At 41.9% G+C, this 24,389-nt stretch overlaps 1 protein-coding gene across 1 annotated transcript; it reads right to left on the bottom strand.

Annotated features, from left to right (window-relative positions):
* Positions 1 to 66: 66 nt before the first annotated feature.
* Positions 67 to 24,295, bottom strand: adra1aa (adrenoceptor alpha 1Aa). Its single transcript, XM_008419108.3, has 3 exons — positions 23,743 to 24,295; positions 19,154 to 20,619; positions 67 to 6,084 (listed from the first exon to the last, which is right to left on the bottom strand). Exons 2-3 carry the CDS (start codon positions 20,049 to 20,051, stop codon positions 5,540 to 5,542), a joined length of 1,443 nt encoding a protein of 480 aa, XP_008417330.1. The 5' UTR covers positions 20,052 to 20,619; positions 23,743 to 24,295; the 3' UTR covers positions 67 to 5,539.
* Between the last annotated feature and the right edge of the window lie 94 nt (positions 24,296 to 24,389).

Genomic DNA, 24,389 nt, shown 5'->3' with positions numbered 1-24,389 from the left:
CTCCAAAGTTTAAAATCAAACTTACACATATTTCTCATATAACGGAGGCAGAACTCTTCCCCCCCCCCCCGAGTGCTCTTTAGCACGAAGCTCATCATGAGGGTTTTTTTCCGGATCATGAGTAATTATTTTAATTAATTTCACTCAGCATGCCAATATTTCTCCTCATTTTATAATTAAAATACTCTCTTGGCGGAAATCCAAGGAATTAGGATTGATTAACGGGAATCACACCAGGGTCTAAAATACTGAATTTCCAGACATATGGATATCGATCTTCACTTTTAAAGATAAATCACTGAAATGAGTCTCTCTTCATGCCAACAGCGAGACGCAGACCGATGAACTGGAACGGCTCACATTAAAAGGGAGCACAGAACAGCGTCCACATGCAGCTTTAGTCAATCTGCCAACAAATCTATGCATCCATACCTGGCGGACGGTGCCAATCATCAATAGTCAATAAGTGATAGAGAGAGAAATCCACAGGAGTCACTTTTTTTGAGACACTTCTGAGTGAAGACTTATTGAATTAGTCTTGTGAAAAGGATTCTCAAAGATGTCTATTATGTGCTTCATCTTCTTCTTTTGTTTTTTTTTATGAAGGTTCCTCCCAGAGTAGACGGAGACTTGCTTAATTGCCTGTTGAGCTTTTATAAAGTTATTAGTTCTGATGCTGCTAATGATACTGATTGCTGCTTTTAACCTAGGCGCTTATTTGACTGTCATTTTTGTTGCTGTTACACTGGAACTTTCCCGACACAGAGACAAATAAGGGATTAATTAGAAGACAGCACTAACAATATTCTTTTCTATTCTGTTCTATTCTATTCGGAAAGAACATGAAATCTTCACACAGCGGGGAGCTGAACTCAGGAACTTCTTGCTGTGCACCACGCAGCCCCCAACAAATCAAAATTAATAAATAAACGCAAACATATAACATCTAATTTTGTGGATAAGTGTAATAATATGGGGAAAAAGTCAATTTTCATATATAAAAAAACTAAGGATTAAAAGCATGCATAAAAACTGAAAAAAATGCAAAGAAAAGTGAATTTATTGCTAAATTTTATAATGAATGAAGAAATTACATCTACACTTTTTTGATATATTGCGAATCAGTAAGTAGAAAAAGTATTTTATTAATTCATTTATATCTACGGAGGGGTTTTAGTGGGGGACACTAGGTGGAGGCACAGAGTTAAAAAGCTGAGTCTAAAATTCCCTCTTTTTATTTTTTTAATGCCCCTGCTTATTCTTATTTGCTTGCGTCCACCGTGGGGAGAAAAAAAAAACAGTTTCAGTAAAGCGACCACAAGGTTGAGAACAGCAAAGTTTTATGATTAGATGACGTGACGCCCCTCTTGGCTGCCGGGACAATTTTACAGGACTGGAGACGACGAGCGCATACGGATGAAAGCCAAGACGTGGGGACTCCTATGATAACTACACCAAAATTAACTCACTTTAAAACGAGAAAGGAGTATGAAAGAAAAAAAAAAAGTGAAAACACCAGGAGGATATATCTTTTTTTAACCAGGCTAAAACCTCTTGGGAGAAGTGTGCAAACATGAGTCACCGGCAGCACTTGCTATGCTTTCAATCCAGTGAAGCGCAGAGGCTGCTATTAAAAGACCACGCGCTCCCTCCCATAATTGATCCTGCCACGACACGCAGAGTTTTCCACGTTAATAGACTGTAAGTATTAAAAATATCCCTGTTATAATCAGAGATTAGAAGCTCTGTAATTTAACCCAATTGGGCAAATAAAACTATGGGAAGGAATAATGCAATGTGGGTGCTGATGAAGCAAAAAGATGCTCTGCGGATGTAACTACGGTGTTCATTACATCCATTAACGTCTGGAAGATTATAGATTTTTTTTTTTTTTTATGAAGTGCGCTGCACACAGGTATTTGTTGGCTGAGGAGGACTGGGTTCATAATCACACCACTTTCCATAAGTAGCCGTAATAAAGTGAGGGGGGGAGGGGGGGGGTGTATAGGGTCACCTGTGGCGGCTGCTGTAATTTATTGCCCCGGCCAGTTGCTTCCCTCCTAATGGCGTCCGCGCAGAGATGGGGGGGGGGGGGTAATTTACAGGTTCACAGCCATGCCAGTCAATGACAACACTGGCACTCGCAGGCACTCTCGCTGCTGTGTCCACTGTCGACTCTACTTCTGCGAATGAACTTAACATGGAGAGAGAGGGAGCGAGAGAGAGAGAGAGGGAGCGAGAGACAGAGAGAGAGAGAGAGAGAGAGAGAGAGAGAGAGAGAGAGAGAGAGAGAGAGAGAGGTGGGGGGAGACTGGCTTAACTGCATCTCTTTCCGTCTATACACGCGGACAAGAAGGAGCGCGTCTTGTAGGGAGCGGGGAGTAGCCATGGGGAAATAAATCGATACAGCTGGCAGTGGTTGTCCTCCTGCCCTTTAGATGCTTCTGCGTAAACAGAGGCACTTTGCAGTCCCGGACTCGCACTTAAACGCTCTCAGTTTCACACCTTTAGTCTTCACTAAGCCTGGAGAAGGCCACGGGGTGGGGTAGGGGGGGGGAGGACGGTTTGACATACGGGCGCGGCAATGAGGCTCACCGCCCAGGGTGCCGTTGTTTCCGGAATGTAAAAGCATGCCAAAAAACAAAAAAAGATATTTTTTTATTCTTCTTATTAGTATTTGTCTTTTATTAAACACAAATGGAGATTAATTCAAGTTTTTAGTCTGTTGAGATAGCACATAAAGATATATTCTTTACTTTCTTAACATATCTAACTTGTTTGTTTTCAAGTGTGAAAACTTGTTTTTACTTATGTAAAACAGAAGTTTTACATAATTACTTGCATCTGCTAAATGAGCAAATATGTGTGTGTGTTTTTTCAGTACTTTTAAGTCAGACATTCGCATATACTAATATTATGTTGTCTGGAAAATGTAAGCGTTCAGGTTTGTTTTCACACCTCATCATCCGCCGTTACGATGGGGACTCGGTTCAACTGGGGTTGCAACATTCACAGTACAGTTTGTCAAGCAAACAGCACCTTCAGAGCCACATATCCCCTGTTTCGCCTGTGGTGTTGCACCGAGAATTACTAAGGGACAAGATAAAAGAATGAAAAAGAAACCCTTCTAATCTAATGGAAGATGCTGAAAGCTTCCATTTTCTTCACAAAACGTGGAATTGCGTAGAATTCCACTGCTGTAGTTTTTCTTTATTTTTGTGTCCTATAAATATATCATATTTGCTCCAGCAATGGGCTCAGCATGAGCAACAGATGAAGCAGCGGACTGGAGAAAGCACTGGCAACGTATGAATGTGAGCAGAGACAACGTTGCGCCATCATGCCTATAGATACAGGGCAAGCTACGGCATAATCGAGTTGGACTTTCATTATCCACAGTGAAAACAGACCTCTGTAGGCCACTCAGAGAGCAGGAAGCCATTATTATTATGGCATTTAAACAAAATAAAATATTGTGGAGATCCTAGCTGACCTAAAGCAGGAAGAGTCTGAGCTAATGTCGGACAGCGAGGAAACAAATTGTCTTTGTATGTAAATCTCTGGTTTGAACTTGACATATAGGGAAAGAGAGAGAGGGGCCCACCCAGGGCCAGAATCGCAATCCATCGACGGTTATCAGAACTGACAGCGATAGAAACGAGGAGCGCGGCCTGAGAGAAGAATGTCTGAGACTGTGTGAGAGTTTATCCTGACATCTCTCAATCTGGCAGATTTTATTTTATTTTTTTAAGAGGCTTGAGGTTGGTCAGGATTGAGGCCAGCAAACCACAAGGTCAGTTAAAATTCCAGAGCAGTGCATTAAGGGATCCATCTGTCCCCCGCTCACAGGATCCATGACACTGTGGGAATGCGGCGGAGAAAGTAAAGAGGCAGATTTGTGTAGTAGATTAACCCACAAGAAGAAACAAAGCAGAGATGACAACAAGCAACAGAAGCTCAGAAATGTCCTCAGAAATCCTCCCCCCTTGGGAAACATGTCGTAGGAATTTATTGTGACACGGAAGCATGTGAGGTTCCTCGGCAAACATTTTCACAAGATGAGCAGCTTCAGGAAAACTTTGGAAACATCGGGAGCACCAGCGTGTTTTTGTTGTTTTGTTTTTAAATATGTCATTTGAAACCATGCAGTAGATTAAACCTTCATATTTACACATTTACACATTTAAGCCTCTCTCCTTTAATGGAAAATGGAGCGCGTACAAAAAGTCCACACACTGCTGTTAAAATGTCAGATTTCTGTTTCTATAAAGACATTAGGTAAATCATTCCTGAAATTCTTCTTGTACAGCTGAATATGTGGTGCCCGATTAAACTAATACTTTGTTTAAGCACCTTTTAATATTTAAGCATTTCTGAGTTGAATGATGATGTTCTTATTCATCTTCAGCTTTGTAATATAAGTCCAAAGAGTTTGTACAAACATTGACGAGTAGTATTGCTGATGGCTTATGAATATTGTGTCTATTAATGATGTTCTGTGTGTTTTTGTTTGTTTTTAACAGAATTATGGATGAAAAGTTGGCTTAATCTGATGCCAACGCATTTTTCCTCATACTTTTAGAGAACATTTGATGCATTTTTGCAAAATGTAGCAAAAATACAATACAAATTTTTTCATTGAAAGAAAACGCTGCCTTCTTGACACATTACAATATAACTCTGATATAAGAGCATGACCATCCACACAGACAATACTTGTAGTAAAATTCCTTGCAGTTAATGTTGCTTCTGTCCTAACCATTTGTTTTCATATTGTTTTATTTATTTAGGTTGGACTTTTAGTTTTTTGGTTTGGTGTTTTGTGGTATATTTAATGCCTTGTAGTCTTCTCCTGACTGATACCTTTTTGGGAATCTGATTCTTCCGACGCTTTGGCAGCCTTTGATTTTTGCTGTGAGTTGCAACTAAAGAAAGGTGAGAAAACATCTTCTAGCACAAGTCAACTTTGTTGGGTTTGGCACTTTAAACGAGCAGCAACTGACCCCTGGTTAGCATCAGTTTGAATGTAGGGGTCAATTCGGAAGACAAAAACATGATACAATAAGAGGGCGTGCACACTTAAGACATAAGTTGTTTAGATTTTAGCCTAACCCTAACCCTAACCCTCCCCTTTGAAATATTTCAGTTTGTTTTTTTAGACCTGTACAGGTCATACGTCACATTAAAGGTCGAAAACGTCCAGAAATTAAGAAAACCTGTAATTTTAACAGGCAGTGCATGCATTTTATACACAATGTGCATGTAAAATCTTGGAATGCTTTGATTAGCTGGTCCACCTCACCAAAGGGATTTTAGATCATTTTCATTGACATATTTGACAAAAGAAAAATAATAATAATAACCTCCTTCTTGTTGCCTTCTTAGCCAACTTACTCTGCAGAAAAATTAAATAAAAGCAACAATTTTAAAGTTGAGGTAAATTTCAGCTTCAAAGCAGCAACAGTATTAAAATAAAACATAGTCTCTCATCTTTGACTTTTTAAGTAAGAGTCCAGAGCAGTGCATCTTCGACAGCAGGTCACACAGGCTCTCCTTTATCTGACAGAGAAAGTTGGTGGATTTTAATCGTCGGAAGGTCTCCGACAACAGCGGCTTCTTGTGGGGGCGTCTCGGGACTGAGGATGCAGCAGCAGTTGCGGCGGAGGCTCTTGTTGCACAGCTTTGCCACCTTGGCTCTGCTCGTATCGGCCGGCCCCTCCCCGCCACCGCCGATGGGGCCCACGGAAAAGACTTTCCATTCCCTGCTGTCCCTGGAGGAAGGAGTCCTGGAAAGGGCCACCGATGAGGAGGGGCTGAGTCTGCAGGGAGCCCCCCTGCTGTCGAGGCTCAGCATGAGGCCCTGGCTGTGACCTTGGGTTTGACTTTGACTTGTGCTCAGATGGTGGTGGTGCGGTCTGGGAGTCATCCTCAGACAGTGGACTCCGAGTAAACTCTGAAAAGCCTTCTTGAACTCCTGGTTGGAGCACGGGTAGATGATGGGGTTGATGCAGCTGTTGAAGTAGCCGAGCCAGAAGGTGATCTTGAAGACCGTGTCTGAAGGTCTGTATGCAGGGAATATGGAGCCTGCAGCGACAGGTGACACAGAGGGGTTCAGAAGAAAGAAGCAACAAAGATCTACAGACAAACAAGCAGCAGCAGAGATAACGCGGACGCTTCCCGTGCTAAATTCACCTGCAGTGTAAGGTCAAGGTTTTAATTTTGGGGCTGTCTGCTTAGGAAGGCACTTTTCTCTGCAGGTTCTTTTCTGTAAAGCAGAGCAACATTCACTGTTTGAAACAACAACTGCAGTGAACGCTGTGGGCCCCAAGCGGGTATAAATTTAAAGTAATGGTCTTCCAGTCTGAATAGAACAAGTTAACAAGCTATGCTCTTGACTTTAAATGTTGGCAATCTACTGGAATTCACAGATTTAATGCTGGGATGCGTTTACTCTGCAGGGCACAGACCCACTAACAGCACTCAATGTGCTAATCACATTTATCTCTAATGTAAGATGCTAATGATGGATTCAAAAATCTTAACCGTGTAATCAAGATGACTTCATTTTGAGAATATTAGTGAAATCCTATTTTAACAGTGAAGCTGTGCAACACTGACTGCTCTTTCTCTCTCTTACAGTCACTGTAAGACACTGTAAGAGAGTCTACGCTTATAAATGATTAATAACAAGAGGAAGGCTGTTTAAGGATGTTTTGCTTTTAAAATAAATTTTAAAAAAAGTTAGTGAAATATAATTAGTCTTGTAAAAGAGTTAATAAGATGTGCTGCAGTTATTTTTGTTGCCGTCGTTTTAGAACATTTTAGTGCATCTCTGCCCTGCAGAACCTTATTATATGTGGACGTATTCATTGATACAGGGAGGGGAAAATGTGCAATTGTGTCTTAATTTTGAAAAATAAAAAAAGGTTAATACAAACAAAAGATATGCCAACCAGCAGTCTCATAAATAAAAACAAAAGCAAATTAAATAAAACGTTAAAAAAGGAAAGCTCAACAAATCCCCCAAACTAGTTTGATTTATAATCTGAGAGCAGGCGCTTTTGTGCAGGCAAAGTGTGTAAACTAACCAACATTAGCCCTGGCCACGCTGCAAGCTCACTTGAGGTGATTTGGATTTAAATTAAAACCCCCAGTTTCCATCGCCAGTGCCTCTCCGGAGATAAATTTCCATAAAGCAACACGTGAACCGCAGCCACGGCGGTAGTCATTTCCTTTTTAATATCAAAGTTAACGACATGTTATTTTTATTTCATAAAATTTTCACTAAATACAACCTCATGACTCAGTCTCAGATGTGGTGTTTTAATAGATTTGCAGTAATAGACTGTGCTTCCCTTGATTAGAGGAAGCACTCAGGAATATGAGTGGGATCCTTAATGAAGAAGCATAGGTAATGGCTTAAAGGGGGGTATTATATGCAGCTCTGCTTGTCTTTGTATATGTAAGGTGACTTGCCACATGTTCAGTGCTAGACAATGAAGCATTAAAATAATTTAAAGCCCGTCTGCTTGCACTATACACCTCTCAGCTGGAATGGTAAAAGCTTTCAGTGAAATGCTTTATCGCAAGCTGTTACTGGTAGAAAAAAAAAGAATCTGAGCTCTGTAAATATAAGACGGTGATGTAATCATGAATGAATATATGATAAGAGGATAGTCTGCGAGCAAATGATTTTCTATCTGTATCGACGGCTTTAGCAGAGAACAATTCGGTCATTGTTGGTATTCCTGATGGATTCTTTTCTCTCTTGTTTTTTTTGTTTTGTTGTAAAAACAGAGGGGTGTTACAGCTGTTAGATAAATGTATTGTGTCTCTGTAATTTTGTATTTTTGGAACCTTCAAACAGACAACATGCTTTGGCAGAGGCTGTTGTGTAACACCGGTTTGTTTTGCCACTGCTTGTTTATTGCATCTATTGAGATTTTAATCATGCGGCCACCAAAACATGAACTCTTTGGAAGATACAATAATACAAAGAAGCAGGGGATTGTTGCACACCAAAATAGAAAAAAGAAAGGGTTATACAAAATGCAATACAAACATAAAGACCTAGTCCATTATTATTATTATTACTGTAATGCAGCACAAGCCACATTTTTATCTACTGTAGGGAAGACATTACGCTGCCATAGATGTAAATAACGAGGTTTTGGACGGTTGAAAGGAGATCAGTGAAGTTGTTCTGTTTTGTGTTTTTGAGGTTACAGTAACATGCTGAATCTGGAAAGATTTTCTATTTTTTGCACGTCACAGTTAAGAAAACAATCAATATTCTTTAGAATACACTCATAGATGCTGAAGTTCTCGTAATACGAACTTTGTCACATGATAACTCATTGTAGAAGATACTAACATAGTTTATAATGTAAACACAATAATAATTATTAGAGATGTGCTGATCATGTTTTTTCCTGCCGTTAACGATACCGATCACCCCTGAGGGCCGATCACCGATACCGATCACATAATTATTATTATTATTTTTTAAATCATAAACACTACCAGTTACGTTATGTGGAAAAAGGAACCATGAATTCACCTTAATTTAGACAAAAACTTGTTTTTAATAACTTTTTCCAAGAAGAAAACTAAACAAAACACGCATTCTGCAAATTGTACTATTGATAATACTATCTTTAACAGACTGATAATATATGAAGGCTCTGACGAGGCTAAATAATGCAAAGAGCCAAAATAAAACCTCTCAACATATTGTAATGGATTGTTGATCCATTACAATAAACAATCCAGAGTTACTGAATGAAAACGTCCTGATAGCATGGCGGCTAGCTGATTACTGCTAGTTCTGATTGGCTGTTTCTGACTGAGCAGAGTAATTATGCAGAACAGGTAGAAGATCGATTTTTTTTTTTTTTTAGAGGTTATCTGTCTCATGTTAGGACAGCGAAGGTTTTAATACGTAACTGTGTGTGTATCGTGTTTTGTGTGCGGAGGAGCGATAAGAAACGGCAGAGAACAGACTCGAGGTGAGGCAGGCAGTTCTCTTGCCTCACCGTTGGGGGCGCTCATGGTCCCAGATATTGTGACTGCACAACTGCAATTATGGAGCTAGCCACACAGTAACTAAGTAAAGTACAGCGATATATTTGTTTTCTCTCTTCCGACGTCAACATGAAAGACTACATTTCTACACTTAAACAGTTTTCTAAAGTGGATTTTCAATTGAAGCAGGAGATAATAACGAAAGGAAGACCAGCTGAAAGTTTTACTTCCAAGACAGTTTGATGATTCTCAAACGGAGTAGAAAAGACATGCCGAGGATAGACTTGGCTTTGGATGAACTGATATTTTTGTGCAGAATTAGCGGTGCATGGATTTCATTGATACGTAAAGATAAGACATCAATAAGATGTTTTAGTTTAATTTTTTAATTAAATGTGCGTTTTGTGGGCTACAGTTCATGTTTAAATAATTCAGTAAAGTAGAAGCGGTAGGTAATCTACCACAGCAATTCTTTATTAATAAAACATGAAGCCTAAAATGTACTACAACAGACTAAATGTTCTGTTCTGTGTGAAAATTCTTGAATGTTTTTTGGTGTTAAATCCTAAAACATGAAGTGGCATTGTTGTCAGTTGCTATGGCATATAAGAAATATATTATTCTTTATATATTTATTATTTTATTTATATATTTATCTTTTATATGGAGGACCAAAACTGACATAATAAAAAAAATATATATTATTATTATGTTGTGTGTGTATATATATATATTTTTGATAAAAAATAAAAGCATAAATACATATTTTCTTTTATATGGAGGACCAAAACTGACATAATAGAAATAAAAGAAAAAAATATATACAGTATATATATATATATATATATATATATATATATATATATATATATATATATATATATATATATATATATATATATATATATCAGGCTGCACAGCTGGTGGCATGGCTGGTTCCTGAACGCCATCCTGTTTTCCTCCATCCGCCGCAGTCTTCTTGCCTCCGTCCGTCGCAGTCTTCTCTCCTCCATCTGCCGCAGTCTTCTCGCCTCCGTCCGCCGCAGTCTTCTCGCCTCGCCTCCGTCTACCGCAGTCTTCTCGCCTCTGTCCGCCGCAGTCTTCTCGCCTCGCCTCTGTCCGCCGCAGTCTTCTCGCCTCCTGCCGCCGCAGTCTTCTCTCCTCCATCTGCCGCAGTCTTCTCGCCTCCGTCCGCTGCAGTCTTCTCGCCTCGCCTCTGTCCGCCGCAGTCTTCTCGCCTCTGTCTGCCGCAGTCTTCTCGCCTCGTCTCACCTCCGTCCGCCGCAGTCTTCTCGCCTCTGTCCGCTGCAATCTTCTCGCCTCCTGCCGCCGCAGCCTTCTCCCCTCCATCTGCCGCAGTCTTCTCTCCTCCGTCCGCCGCAGTCTTCTCGCCTCCATCCGCCGCAGTCTTCTCGCCTCCTGCCGCCGCAGTCTTCTCGCCTCCGTCCGCCGCAGTCTTCTCGCCTCGCCTCCGTCTACCGCAGTCTTCTCGCCTCTGTCCGCCGCAGTCTTCTCGCCTCGCCTCTGTCCGCCGCAGTCTTCTCGCCTCCTGCCGCCGCAGTCTTCTCTCCTCCATCTGCCGCAGTCTTCTCGCCTCCGTCCGCTGCAGTCTTCTCGCCTCGCCTCTGTCCGCCGCAGTCTTCTCGCCTCTGTCTGCCGCAGTCTTCTCGCCTCGTCTCACCTCCGTCCGCCGCAGTCTTCTCGCCTCTGTCCGCTGCAGTCTTCTCGCCTCCTGCCGCCGCAGCCTTCTCCCCTCCATCTGCCGCAGTCTTCTCTCCTCCGTCCGCCGCAGTCTTCTCGCCTCCATCCGCCGCAGTCTTCTCGCCTCCTGCCGCCGCAGTCTTCTCGCCTCCGTCTGCTGTCCCCGGTCGCTGTTCACCTGTGCTGCCTGGATTTTGTGTTTTTGTCATGGGTCCACTATGTCAACCTCATGACCTACAAACCGCAATTTATCACGATCTGTCCAAGTCATTCTCCATGGGCTCTGGGAACTTCTTCTACACCCGAGTTTTTGCCTTAGCGACCACCCGAGCTGCATGCTAGTTGGACAGCCAGTATCCATCAGCTGCTTCCAGGGTGTCAGTCCAAAAAGACCTGATAGTTTGACATCTTTGGTTTGAGAGCATTCCGCCCTTCTGGTGCCTATGAGCTGATTTTAGGGTTGTCCCCAAAACAGGCACAGAAAATCTTGTGGCCACATCTCCGATAAGCCGCATTGACAATGGAGTTGGGGGCGATGTTCTATCCATTTCCTCCAAAATGTATTCAAAGTTCTTCCAGAGGTGAAATTTGAAGCTCTGTTTCACAGATGACTCTGCCAGGATCCTCACAACACTTTTGGGCCTCTCTGGTTTGACTGGCATCCTCCCCCATCATCAGTCAACTTAGAACCAGGGAGTGGTCAGAGGACAGCTCTGCCCGTCATCACCCAAGAGTCCAAGACATACAGCCACAGATCAGATGGGAAACAACAAAGTCTACCATAGAACTGTGACCAGGGTGTCCTTGTGCTATGAGCACATATGGACACCCTTATGCTTGAACAAGGTGTACATTATTGACAGTCCATGATGAGCACAGAAGTCCAATAACAGTACACTACTCAGGTTTAGATCAGGGTGGCCGATCCTCTCAACCACAAGCCTCCAGGTCTCACTGTGAGTGGCCATGTGAGTGTTGAAATCTCCCAGCAGAACAAGGGAGTCTCTTGGAGGGACACTCTCCAGCACCCCTCCAACAACTCCAAAAAAGGTGCCCAATGTGAACTGGTGCTTGTTAGCTGTTTCTCCTTGGTAGGAGATTTGCCAACCTACTGCCCTGCTGGCGAAGCCACTTGGAAACTCGTGACCTTAAATTTCCGGCATTTCTGCTTTCAGACTGGACTTCCTCAAAGGAAACAACCACTTCTTCAACATCATTGCTTTCATGATGTTGTGGCTCAATTTGAACATGTTCTGAGCTTTCATCTGAATCCATTTCTTCTGATGTAGAACACTCAGAAATTCTGTCAAAAGGTGGCACATAATTCTCCAGATTTAAAAATCCCAGGATGGATGATTGCCTAGAGGAAAAAATCCTCCTGTTAAAATCTTCAGAGAATTCAATGTCATCTTCTGTGAGAATTTCTGAAGAAGATTGTTTTTCTGAAGAATGCTCAGAAACTTCTTCAAAATGTGCCACAACATTATCAGCAGTTGTGTCAGCAGAAGGGATATCCTTAGAGGCGACGTCCATATCTGCAGCGTCCATGCCATCAAAATGGTCTGCGTCATTTTGAACACTATCTTCTGAGTTTCCATCAACAGAAGAAGCTTCTTCTACCAATGGATCCTCATAGACTGGTTCTAAATGTATCGCATCTTCCTGGCCGTCACAGCTCGTTTCAACGGCCAGGTCCATTTTGTCAAGGGGAACATCAGCACTTGTACAAACATCAGTGTCTGCGTCCCCTGGACAAGTTTCCAAGTGGAGTCCGAAGATGCTTTCCAAAGCCACAGGATCTTCATCAGTAAAAGTTGCCAAACTTGTCAAGACACCTGAAGTGCCACTGACAAGGTTGGCAGAAGCGTCCATGTCACTTTGTACTTCATCTGCGTCCCCAGGGCATGTTTCTAAGTCCAGTCCACATATGCTTTCAAAAGCCACGCTATCTTCAGGGGTAAAATCGGTTAGAGGTGTCAATACCCCTGAAGCGGCACTGACAAGGTTGGTGGAAGCGTCCATGTCATTTTTTTCTTCATCTGTGTCCTCAGAGCAAGTTTCCCAATGCATTGCACAGATGCTCTCCAAAGCCACGGCATCTTCAGGGGTGAAACTTGTAAATCTCGTTACGACCCCTGATATGGCACTGGCGATGTTGGCGGAAACGTCCGTGTCGCTTTGGTCCTCTGGAATTAACTCCTCAAACCCAAAATATCTCCACCTGATATCATCGTCGCGGTCTTCGGCAACTTCTTCGTGATGATTTCCTAGAAGTTTCTCCACTCCTCTTGACGCTAGGTAGCCCAGACCCCAACCGATCGCAAGCATCATTTTCTTGTTGAAATTGTTTTAAATTGTCTGTCTGAAAATGGATCTCCAAGGCAGCTGAAGGGCAAACTGAACATTCTTGTATTCCAAATGATAATAATAATCTTTTGAACCTTTATGACATCATAGATGAGAACATTGGTGGCATGATGATGTCAAACAACCTGTGTCAGGTTCTTGTTTGTTTTAGTTGCTATGGAAACACAAGGAGTTATGTGTAAGGTGGGACTACTGTCAATAAAAATGCATGCATAGTCATCTAAATCTATAAATGCAAGTCATTAATGTGCATAAATTTAAGTTTTGTATTTGTCCTGTTTTTCAACTCATACATATGTGTAAAAATGAAAGATTTTACCTATGACAATACCCATAAACAAACAAATTAGTACAAGTGTTTTATAGAGTATTTTTCCAGAGGTTAGGCACACATCAGTCACATTTAGAAACCGTCTCTAAGCCATCTGCTGGATCTATTTTGAACCGCCGCAACACGCAAACTTCCCCATTCACTCAGTGCGTTATAGTTCCACATCGCTTAGGATTTGTTGCTGCGCGTTTGCGTAGTGTGAAGGAAAGAGGAGACCAGCTGCACAGGCAGGCTACGAAATGAGATGCAGGTGATCAGTTTCTGTGATCGGCAACAAGAGACCGTGATCGGCGATCACCAATCACCAATCATACACTTTTTCACGGAAATCGGCCGATTATGACCGGTGACCGATCGATCGGCACACCTCTAATAATTATTATCAATGGAACCTATGTAATAGTAGTAGCACTGTGTGTGAATGAGAAAGCCATCACCAAAGAAAAATCCTCAAAATACCTGCAGAAAAAATGCACAAAGGCTGCTCAGCAATTATTACAATGGTTTGGTGTGTGTAATAATTTTTTTTTAACTATTTAAGAATAAATTATACATACAATAAAAATAAAAATAAAACTGATTCCTGCATCATCTTGTGAGAGATCTAATTTTGTTTGGGAGCCAAACTTGGCTCCCAAACGATTAGATGGAAGAAACCATCTAATCTTCTTTTCTTATTGTCTGACTTTAGAAATGCCGTCATAGTTTTATAAATATGTATAATTTCCTTTACTTGTTGGACAGCTGGCTTTTTGTTGTTCTTACTGTCAGGCAGAATGTTTTAGTTTCCTCCGTCTATAACTGATTTCCATGGGGGAATTAAAATAGCCTTTCCAAAACCCATTACCAAAAGCCCACATCGTCACTGGATTTATTTAAGCTGACACAGATGTGTAGTCAGGCCACAATATATCTATTTTTTTGCAGCCGTTTCAGGAAATACACCGGGAAAATAATAAAACCAAATCAGTATTTTCCTCCATTTATCCTTCAGTTTGCGTACTTTAGCCTCTGGGTCAATGGTTCCGATGGGGGTTTTTTCTTTTTTTTTTTTTACACACAGAGCAATTGTTTTATCTCACTGTGCCAGACAAATCAGTCAAGTCTTTGGACTGGACAGATCTAAAGGTCGGATTTAAAGGTCTGAACCCAGGCAATCAGTTTTATTGCATGTTGGTGAATTTCATCAAGACAGAAAGATGAGCAATACATGGGCTGGGATTTTAGTGGAGGGCCGCGGTGATTGATGCTATCCTCAGGTGGGCAGTTAGTGCAGATATCTGTATTGAGGGTATCAAGATGATGACTGGAGGGGTTTATCTGATATAGAATCTGTCACGAGTCATGAGTCATAAAATCTGAAGCCGTCAGCAAAGAAGCAATGTGTGAATTAGCCACCCTTCCATCATTTGGCTCAGTGAAACGCAGTTCCTTCCAAAAGTAATAATGAAGTGGAAGGGAAATAAGTTGTGTTTTTTCTGTTTTCTCACAAATAAATACCTGGGGGAAAAAAAGCAGTGTGCATTGGTATTCACACCCGTGTGTCAATACTTTACAGTGTGTCGTCTTTCGTTATAATTGCTGCTCGGTTGAGTTAGCGCTCTTCTAGAGTTTTACATCTAGATACCTAATTTGTAGCCTATTCTTTGCAAAAATGGACTGGTAAACATAAATCCTAAACTTTTTCAGATTTTAATCTTTCATTTAGGTGGCATTTTGTACTTTTGAACACATGGAAGTAATTTGATCTAAACCATTGCATTGCAGCTCTGGCTGCGATCCGACTGAAAGGTGAACCTTTGTGTCATTCTCGAACTCCACATTCGCATAAAATTGGTCACAAAAATATTTTTTACATGTTTGTGTAGCACCTGCCAGGCTCAGATTTTAGCAGCCAATGTGTTGAATTGACAAAGAAGAGCACCAGTTTCCTGATTAGAAAGAATTTAAAGGATATTAGTATAACAATAAACCTCATGTTAGGTGTCCTAAAGTGTTTTGACAACCGTGACAACCTTGGAGGCTTTTATTGCGACGGTACGTGAAAACATTAATGTCCTTGATAAAGTTTAGTTGAGGATTTGTCCCTCGAGGGTTTAACATCCGCACCAACACATCATACTGACTGTCTCCTGATATGGATCTAATTCGACTCAAATGCAGGACATGGCAGGAAGCCTAGGAGGGTTGGAAGGACATGGGAAGCCAAACAACAACAACAACAACAACAACAATAATAATAATAATAATAATAATAATAATAATAATAATAATAATAATAATAATAATAATAATAATAATAGAACCAGAGATATTGAATTGTGTGCAGCTCCTCTCTCATCAAGATAAGCTGCCATGCCCTCCATTGACTGTTGAAATTCCTTGTTTTGTTTTCACCAGCATCACCTGTTTCTCTGCCTGTCGCATTACTGAATCCTTCTTTTCCTAAGGGCTTTCCTGTACGACTCTCACCATCAGCTGGGGAACCTTTCACGACTCCAGCCAGTAGCCATTATCTAACTGCTGTCATACTGAGATCCGGTCCAATCCAGACCCCAAATACCCAGGCATATTGGACGAGTCACCTGTTACCCTCTCTCATTTCTCCAAGCAACCCTGCCCTGTCGAAGGGGCGGCGGGCCGAGACGCTTCGGTGAGAAACAGAGAGCTGAGGAGACGGACTCCTATCCTGTCTGCTGACTGATAGTCTGAGATCCTGAAAGCGAGTGACGTTTCCATGGAGATGAGGATGGAGAACTCTGCGCTACTCTGCTGACCTGGAACTAGATAAGTGCAGAACTTCAAACCTGTTCGTTCGCTTTCTTTCTTAGATCAGATAAGGCAAAAAAGGAAGATCTTTTCATAAAAGGTTTTGCTAAAAAATCTAGCAAGGCATCCATTTGAGCAGATAATAAAATGGGACCTTTCTTTTTGTTCTTCATCGTTCTTCATTGCTCGTTCTTTAATTTGAGTCGGTTTGGTTTGTTAGACATGTGTAAATGATTGATAAGGTTCACGTCTTTTTAAATTCCTATTAACTGATTATTTCCTGAGAAGGTCAAGAGTCCACATCAGACTCGTAACCAGATTGTTTAATTAATTATTAAACAAATTATATTACCTGCTTAATATGTTCAATAATCTAAGTAATTTGATGCTAATATTATCTCACCTACAAGACAGTTACACTTTTTGCCAACCTGACTGCAGCACCTTTTTCCACATGCCTGTTGTGTCCCATACTGTCTTGCAGGCATGATTTCTTCCACCTTTCTTTCAACAAAGGCTCTATTCTTGCCACTCTTTCCCAAAAGGCACGTTTGTAGGATTCATGACTAATTGTTGCCTGTCAAAAAATTCTCCCACATGAGTCTCTGCAGCTCTGCCACAGCTACCAAAGGCCCTTAATATTAATACTGCTGTTGATGAATGCTCTCCGTGTTTGCTGTTTTCCACACTCTTTGTATTGTTTGATCCTTTTTGCTCCTTTAGATGTTCTAAGCTTTGTCCAGTTCTGCCTTGAATTTCTTCCCAACTTTCTTTCTGACTTGTCTGCTGTGTTGTTGTTGTTGTTGGGGTTTTTTTTATGATAATGTTCATTCACTTATGTTCTCTAACAATCCTCTGAGGCCTACATAGAATAGCTGGATTTATACTGAGATGAAATTGCACAGGGCTGGACAAATTAGAGCAATCTGGAATTTATTTAGGAGCATCAGAGTAAGGGCGATTGCATACAAATACGCAACATAACTTTAATAATTTTGTTTTTTTTGGTAAGAAAATTTTTATCATACAATACATGTTTTCATTACACAATTAAGTCCTTTACAGTGTCTCTATCGCATAAAGTCCCCCAAAAATGCATTGAAGTTTGTGGTTGTAATGTGGCAAAATGTAGAAATGTGCAAGGGGTGTCAAAATGTTTTTAGGGACTGTAGACGTGACTGCATGCTATTGAGAAGTAATTTATGCCACATTAATAATAAAATCCAGGACGCAGAATCTCACACTGAGTGAGAGCACTAACCAGATTCCTTAAAGGCGCGCCGGCTAAATTTAGTAAACGGAGAAACCAGGAAGACCTTGTAAAAAGAGTTCAGAAGACTGTGAACAAACACACAGAGCAAAATGTAGACTGCTAAATTATTACATGATGTCTTCTTTTTGGTTTTGTCAGTAAGTAAAGCTCTTATTTTATTTAGCATTATTTTACGCAATGAAATAACACAGAAGAGGAACTTTTGAAATGTCAAGCGACGAGAAGGACAATCCTCAAATAAACATGAGGCCTAACAACTTGTCTTTTTTAGGATCTCAACCGTGATCCTAGTCCATAACTTTTTTTTTTCTTCTTCCTGTCTCGTGACAGATAAGTGTCGGTCAATCATAGGCAGTCCAGCTCTGTGTCGGTACAATGCCGCTGCTTGGTGACTCATTGCTAAATCTATCATTGTCGACGTGACATATGTGGCATGTGGAATGAGAAGTGACACCGGTGTCAGCGCGGAGCATTTTTCAGCGCGGGCTTTTATACCCGCTCACCAGTCAGAAAGTACGCAACCAAATGGTCAGCTATATTTACCAGCACGAGACTATGGAAGAACAACAAGATTTGTCAAGGTTCGTATCGACTGGCTTCCCATTTCCATCTGACTCGCATGAGGATGGAAAAGCAGGAGATTTATTTCCATTCCGTGCATGCTAGTAAGGCTCCATTGTGACGGTCTTATCTGTCACTGAAGGGGTGGCGCTGAACGAGGTGAGTCACAAAGACACACTGGAGCAGAGTGCTGGCTTGGCATCTCAGACAAGGGTCCGCGTTTTAAATGTATGTCGGTCTGAAATTCTTGGAGCTTGTTTACAGGTAGTAAGGACAGGAGGACGTCAGAGATATGAAAGATTTATACGGGCTATTTATAGGTTGTCTACCCTTACATTTACAAGTGTGCTGTGCTCTGGAAGCTACAAGGCTTGTCTGAAATGTTGGAACTCCTGCCTGAAGCCACAAAGGAGTGATTCAATTAAAATGCTCTGACCATTAAACGAGGAAGCACTCAAAGGCAGAATAAATCAATGAGTGGGATCTGTCCAATTAATTAATCCAGAAGGTAAATAGTTCTCCTAACGTAGTCTCCGTTGTAACTATGGGCATGATTAGACAACCACATGTAGTTAAAAGCGAAGGGGGCGTGACAAACGTGACACTTTTTAACCTGCCACTGTAAACTGGAAGACCATTAAGCTAACATTGTTAGCGCTTTCCTCTAATTCAGGGAAGGCAAAGCTAATCCTCAAGTTAATTACAGCTTTTATCACAAAGAATCAGTGGCCATCGAGAGTTGCTGAGAGTCAATCCCACCTTGAATATATTTCACTGAAAGCAGATCCTCAAGGACGAAAACAACGCTGAAATCAAGTGATGTTATCACAAGCGGGTAAGAAAGATCCAGCTTTTCATGCACAGACTGCCTTTGAAATACAGTATTGAGGTTAAGAGGTTGTAACAGGAGTAGGAGTAGGTTTTATATAAGCTGCAACTTCTGTGCATGCCGTCTGTGTTAGTTTCAGACTAAATAAATAGATTTTTTTTCCATCCAAACAGTAAACTTAATGCACAAACTGGTCTGATTAAACAGTATTATTTCTACCGTATCCTATTGAAATGTTCAGCCAGATGGTGGAAATCTTCACCAACATTGAGTCCAAGGTAAAGATGAAGATACTCACCAATCGGTAACACCAGGAAGAACGGCAGCCAGCACAACACAAAGCAGCCAACCACAATGCCCAGCGTCTTTGCAGCTTTCTTCTCACGTGAAAACTTGAGTAACCGCAAGGCGAAATGCGTGCGGCTGCGCAGGGTCTCTTCCTCCAGTGCGGTTGTGTTTCCACGGTGGATCCTGAGAATCACCTGCTCCGAGTCTGACTTCTCCGTCTTGTGGCCCTCTCTGAGGCCCTGGCTCTCTCTGTGAGCGACTACATAAACTCGACAGTACATGACCAGAATGATGGTCAGGGGGAGGTAGAAGGAGCCGACGGCCGAGAAGATCGCGTATGCTGGCTCCTCGGTGATCTTGCAGATGGACTCGTCCTCCGGCGCCGGTTCCTTCCAACCAAACAATGGTCCAATGGATATGATTATGGAGAGCACCCACAGCAGCATCACTGCCAAAAGAGCCCTGCGCTTCGTCATGATGGAGGGGTAGCGCAGAGGATAGCTGACTCCGATGTAGCGGTCCACGGAAATCACGCAGAGGCTCATGATGGAGGCCGTGCAGCAGAGCACATCCACAGCCGCCCAAACATTACAAAAAACCCGTCCGAACACCCAGCGATCCAAAATCTCCAAAACGGCTGAAAAGGGTAGCACGGTGGAGCTCAGCAGCAGGTCTGCCACTGCCAGGTTGACAATAAAATAATGCGTGACCGTCCGAAGGTGGCGATGACAAACCACGGAGAGGATGACCAGGATGTTTCCAACCACTCCGAACAGGATGAACACGCCAAGAATCATCCCTAGAGCCACAGTCTTCACCACCCTGAGCTCTGGGAAGAAAATGTGGCTGCAGTTCGTGCAGTTCTGGGTCAGAGAAGCTGGGGTCATGTTGTCCAACACGGGACCCATCAGCTCCAAACGCTGCTGATTGTTGGGCACGGGGGTCCGTGGAAAGCACAGCACCTTCAGTTTAGTTCTCCAAAGAAAAAAAGGGGCTTCATGGCATTCTCGTGAAAGCCATCAGAGTAATGATCACATCAAGGCAGTCTTGTCAAAACATAATTTGAATGATGAGGCCTCCCGCAAATGAGCCATTATGCCGGCAATGCACCAGGATGCTTCAAGAATTACTGAGAGAGAAGAATAAAATATGCAAATGAAGCCTACTTTGTTGAAATCAGGTAATCCATCTCGAAAACATTTGCGATGTTATTTCTGATATTATACAGCTGGTGCAAAACGCTGACAGAAAAGCACTACAAAGGGAGGTTGGACACACGGGTGTACCTTGCACATCCCCTCGCCAAAGATAAAAACGTCACTCCAGACCCAAATTTTAAGTCTTTTGTATTAAAAGCTGGAACGAGAAGCCACTTTTTTGGGCCGAGTAGGAGGTGAGCAGCACTTAACAGACAGCCTCTCCCCATAGCATGTAAGGGCATATTGAGCTGCAGCATTCTCCGGCAGCCTCCTGCGCCTGTGACAAGAGAGACAGAAGAACGAGTGTAAAGAGAGCTGGCACATTCATCACACACACAAATATATATATATATATATATATATATATATATATATATATATAAAACATCCACGATTTTGCCTATTGTTTCTGGTTTGTAGTTTCCTTATTCTTTTCCTTATAACTGCTGCTCAGCCTTGTGTAGTCTGTGGGCGAGAAGCGGCGTCTGTACTACAGTTGGTGTGAGAGCTGTGTGAGCGCAGACTCCTCTTATCGAGTAAACAAAAAACGTGAGGTACAGGAATTTGGAAAACTACGCTGACATTTTCAAAACGCAGGACTCTTGAAAAGATGTTTGTTTTTTTTTAAATCTCCATTGTTCCTGCTCTTCACAATTGCGCATTACTTTGTGTTGGTCTACCGAATAAAATGTCAATAAAATCCTCTGATCTATGTGGAGGCAAGGCAGAAATTTGTTTGCAAGGCACTGTATAATCAATCTTCAAAGCCACATCTCTTTAGGATGTTGTCACACACTTCTAGCGTGAGAGAGCTGCTGGATGAAAAGTTTTCATTTTAATAAGAAAAGATATATATTTTCAGCTACTTGGGTAAATGTTATGCTTTTTTTGCACATAGATCCTCCTTTGCATCAGCTGGTGATCTCGTCTTTCAGAATCAGACTCAGCTTTATTCGACAGGTTTGTGCACACAAACAAGGAATTTGTCTTTGACTCAGATTTGCTTTCAATGAGGAGAGAATTGCTTGGCTAAAAGTAAATGATGCCGCACCAGCATAGCATCTCCATGTCATGGGCAACAACTTCCTCATGCTGATGGACACAAAACTAATCCTGCTTGTACAGATTAAATGAATGTAGATTAGACAAGTAAAAGTACTGTGGCATTGTTGCTGGTTTGGATTTTGCTAATCTGCTTTGTTGAAGACTGAAAAGGTAGTTTGAATCTATCTATCTATCTATCTATCTATCTATCTATCTATCTATCTATCTATCTATCTATCTATCTATCTATCTATCTATCTATCTATCTATCTATCTATCTATCTATCTATCTATCTATCTATCTATCTATCTATCTATCTATCTATCTATCTATCTATCTACCTATCTGTCTATATGTTTTTGCAGATGAACTCTCTTTTTCTGGCACAATGTGCAAAAAATAAACAAAATCCACTGGATGGACATCAAAACACACCACCTCGAGCTTCTATCACCCACACAAGTCAAAGTAGAAACCTTGTAACAATGCCCATAAGGGATTTATGAGAGTTGCATTTTTCTATCCTCTGTTTTGTTCAGACTAAAATCTGTATCCATCATTGGAAGTATTTGGCTCCTTTAGTTTAAAATATGCAAGACTCTTGTGGTATAACACAAGGTCATTTTATTAGAAAATCGCAATCTGTTAGAAAACTATTCTGTTCAAGTGATTTAATATTAAAATGATTAGTTGTTCATACATTAAGCTGAAAAGTGTGGCTTGCACATATATCTTATCTGAGTATGAGCAGCTTTTAGAAACACTTTTTGCTTCAATTGCAGCTGCAGGCTGCAAGAAACCCGTACAGACAATGCTGAATCCTCCAGCATTGTCAGCTCTTAGCAACCCTGTTCTGCAGACCAGCACCTCAGCATGATGCTTCCACCACCACGTTTCACAGAGGAGACGGTGCAGTTAGAGGGATGAGGAGCGTCAGTTTTCCCCATGGACATATTGTTTGGCGTGTGAACCAGAAAGTTCAAATTTGGTCTCATCTGATCATGCAGGGTAAACATTTGCTGCTTCCCACTGTGTGGCTTCTATCACTTCCAGGACTGCTTATCGACCCTTTCCACATACGCTGCCTTCTTGCCACTTTTTTCCTGAGGCTAAATGTGTGAAATATAACTCACTACAGTTGTCGTGTCAACAGATTCTTCCATCCGAGCCGTAAATCTCTGCAGCTTCTCTGCCTCTTTGCTGTTTTCTCTGATTAGTGTGTCAGTTTATGTTTAATGTTCTCATACAGATCCCCAAGGCCTTCGCAGAAACACAGATTCGTACTGAGAATAATTCAGTCAGAAGGATGCTTTAGATTTAATTTGAGGTCATCCGACTTTCAGTGGGAGGAATACACGAGCAAAAGTTGCACAAATATAAAACTAGCAATCATTTCATACTGGTGTTTCAGGAGAATGAGTTTTCATTTCTGCTAATTATTCAGAAGAGTTTGACTCTTGTCTGTGCCTTTAACATTCAGAAGAACACACATCCACAGTGGGGGTTGATGAGTGAAAGGGCAAGCTACTGCAGGGCAGCCCCCACAAGAGAAAAGCCCGGTGTTGGAGGCTGTCACAGAGCTTGCTCCGAAGGGAATAGTGAAAAAAAACAACAACAAAAAAAACATGGATTTTTTTTTTATTCTCCTCCAATGCAGGAAGAGCTGCAGGTATAAGCTCTGTGTCTGGCAGTTCTCCAGTCAGATCCGCAACAACGTGTTGAGGCGGTGGACAGCTGGACTGCGCTGTCTTGTCAGTACTTATTTTAGTTGGTCAGTGGCAAACAGGCGTTCGTGGCTCAGATGTAATCTCAACCTCTTCACCGCTGCGCGCAGGAAAATCCCAGCTCTATAAGAGGCGGACACGGCGCCGGACGACACCTGACAGAAAGTTCATTTCCAGCGCAATGAAATGACAAATGGATGGACGGGGCCGTGGCCACCAGAGAGCTCACTCACAGACCTTTCCTCTACGCCCACTGAAAACTTCACTGTTGTCATTAACATCACTTCTAAATGTAGAAGTGATGGTTCTGGTTTTAAAAGGGATGAACTCTCTGATTAAAAAGGCGAGGGTTGGATTTGGGTGATTACGCGCAACAACTTCAGGTTATTTCTTACCTTGTTTAATACAATTATATATTATAAATCGCTGAATACTTTTATGGTTAACTACATACAAGTTGGCTTGTGTAAATTCAACCTCTAAAACAATAGTATTCATAAATGAAATGCCAGTGCAGACAAATAAAACAAAAACGCACCAGTAGGGGAAAAAAGGACAAAGGAAAGCAAGTTACGCACACACAAAAAAATACTTCACAAACATTTGAAATGAACATATCTGGGAGACTCACCTAACTTTGAGTCTGTTCCCGCATCCCGACGGCTGCTGCGCTGTGCGGCGTTTGGACTCGGCTCCGGCTGCCGAGTCGCGCAGGGAGGCGGCGGCGGGCGGAGAGCCAAGTGCGCTCATGACGGAGAGCGCTCACATCTGCCGGGGATAATCTGCAGAGCCAGCCCCAGGTGCTCCGAGTCTCTTCAGATGATGATGAGCACAAAATCACTCACTGCCCTCTTGAGCTATTTTCTCTCCATATTCCACCCCCCATCCACCCCTCCCTCCCGCCAGTGCTGCCCCACCCTCCTCCTCTTCCTCCTCCTCCCCACCACCAACCAACCGACCAACCATTCTCGCATCACCTCACCGCCGCTCAGCATCACTCCCTGTGCGTCATCGCAACCAGTCACTATCGACCCCGCACGATTTTTCCACCTTGACTACTGTCAACGTGCAAGAATAAACAATAAAAATAAAAAGTTGTCTCCTGACATTTGAAATAATTATCAGTGGCCCTGTCAGACCTTGAATTAAAGCCAACTTATTTTTAAGTGGATTAAAGCGCACTTTAACGACTTTTATATACCATTGTTTTGATTACACCTCAAAGATAAGTTAGATTTTTTTCTTACACATTCTTTATCGGTTTAGTTCAAGTAGTCT

This window comes from Poecilia reticulata, chromosome 9 (genome assembly GCF_904066995.2).
Source record: "Poecilia reticulata chromosome 9, P_reticulata-male-v2, whole genome shotgun sequence".
NCBI classification, from domain to species: domain Eukaryota; kingdom Metazoa; phylum Chordata; class Actinopteri; order Cyprinodontiformes; family Poeciliidae; genus Poecilia; species Poecilia reticulata.
The sequence above is the reverse complement of the archived record's forward strand: the minus strand, read 5'-3'. Positions and strand labels throughout refer to the sequence as shown.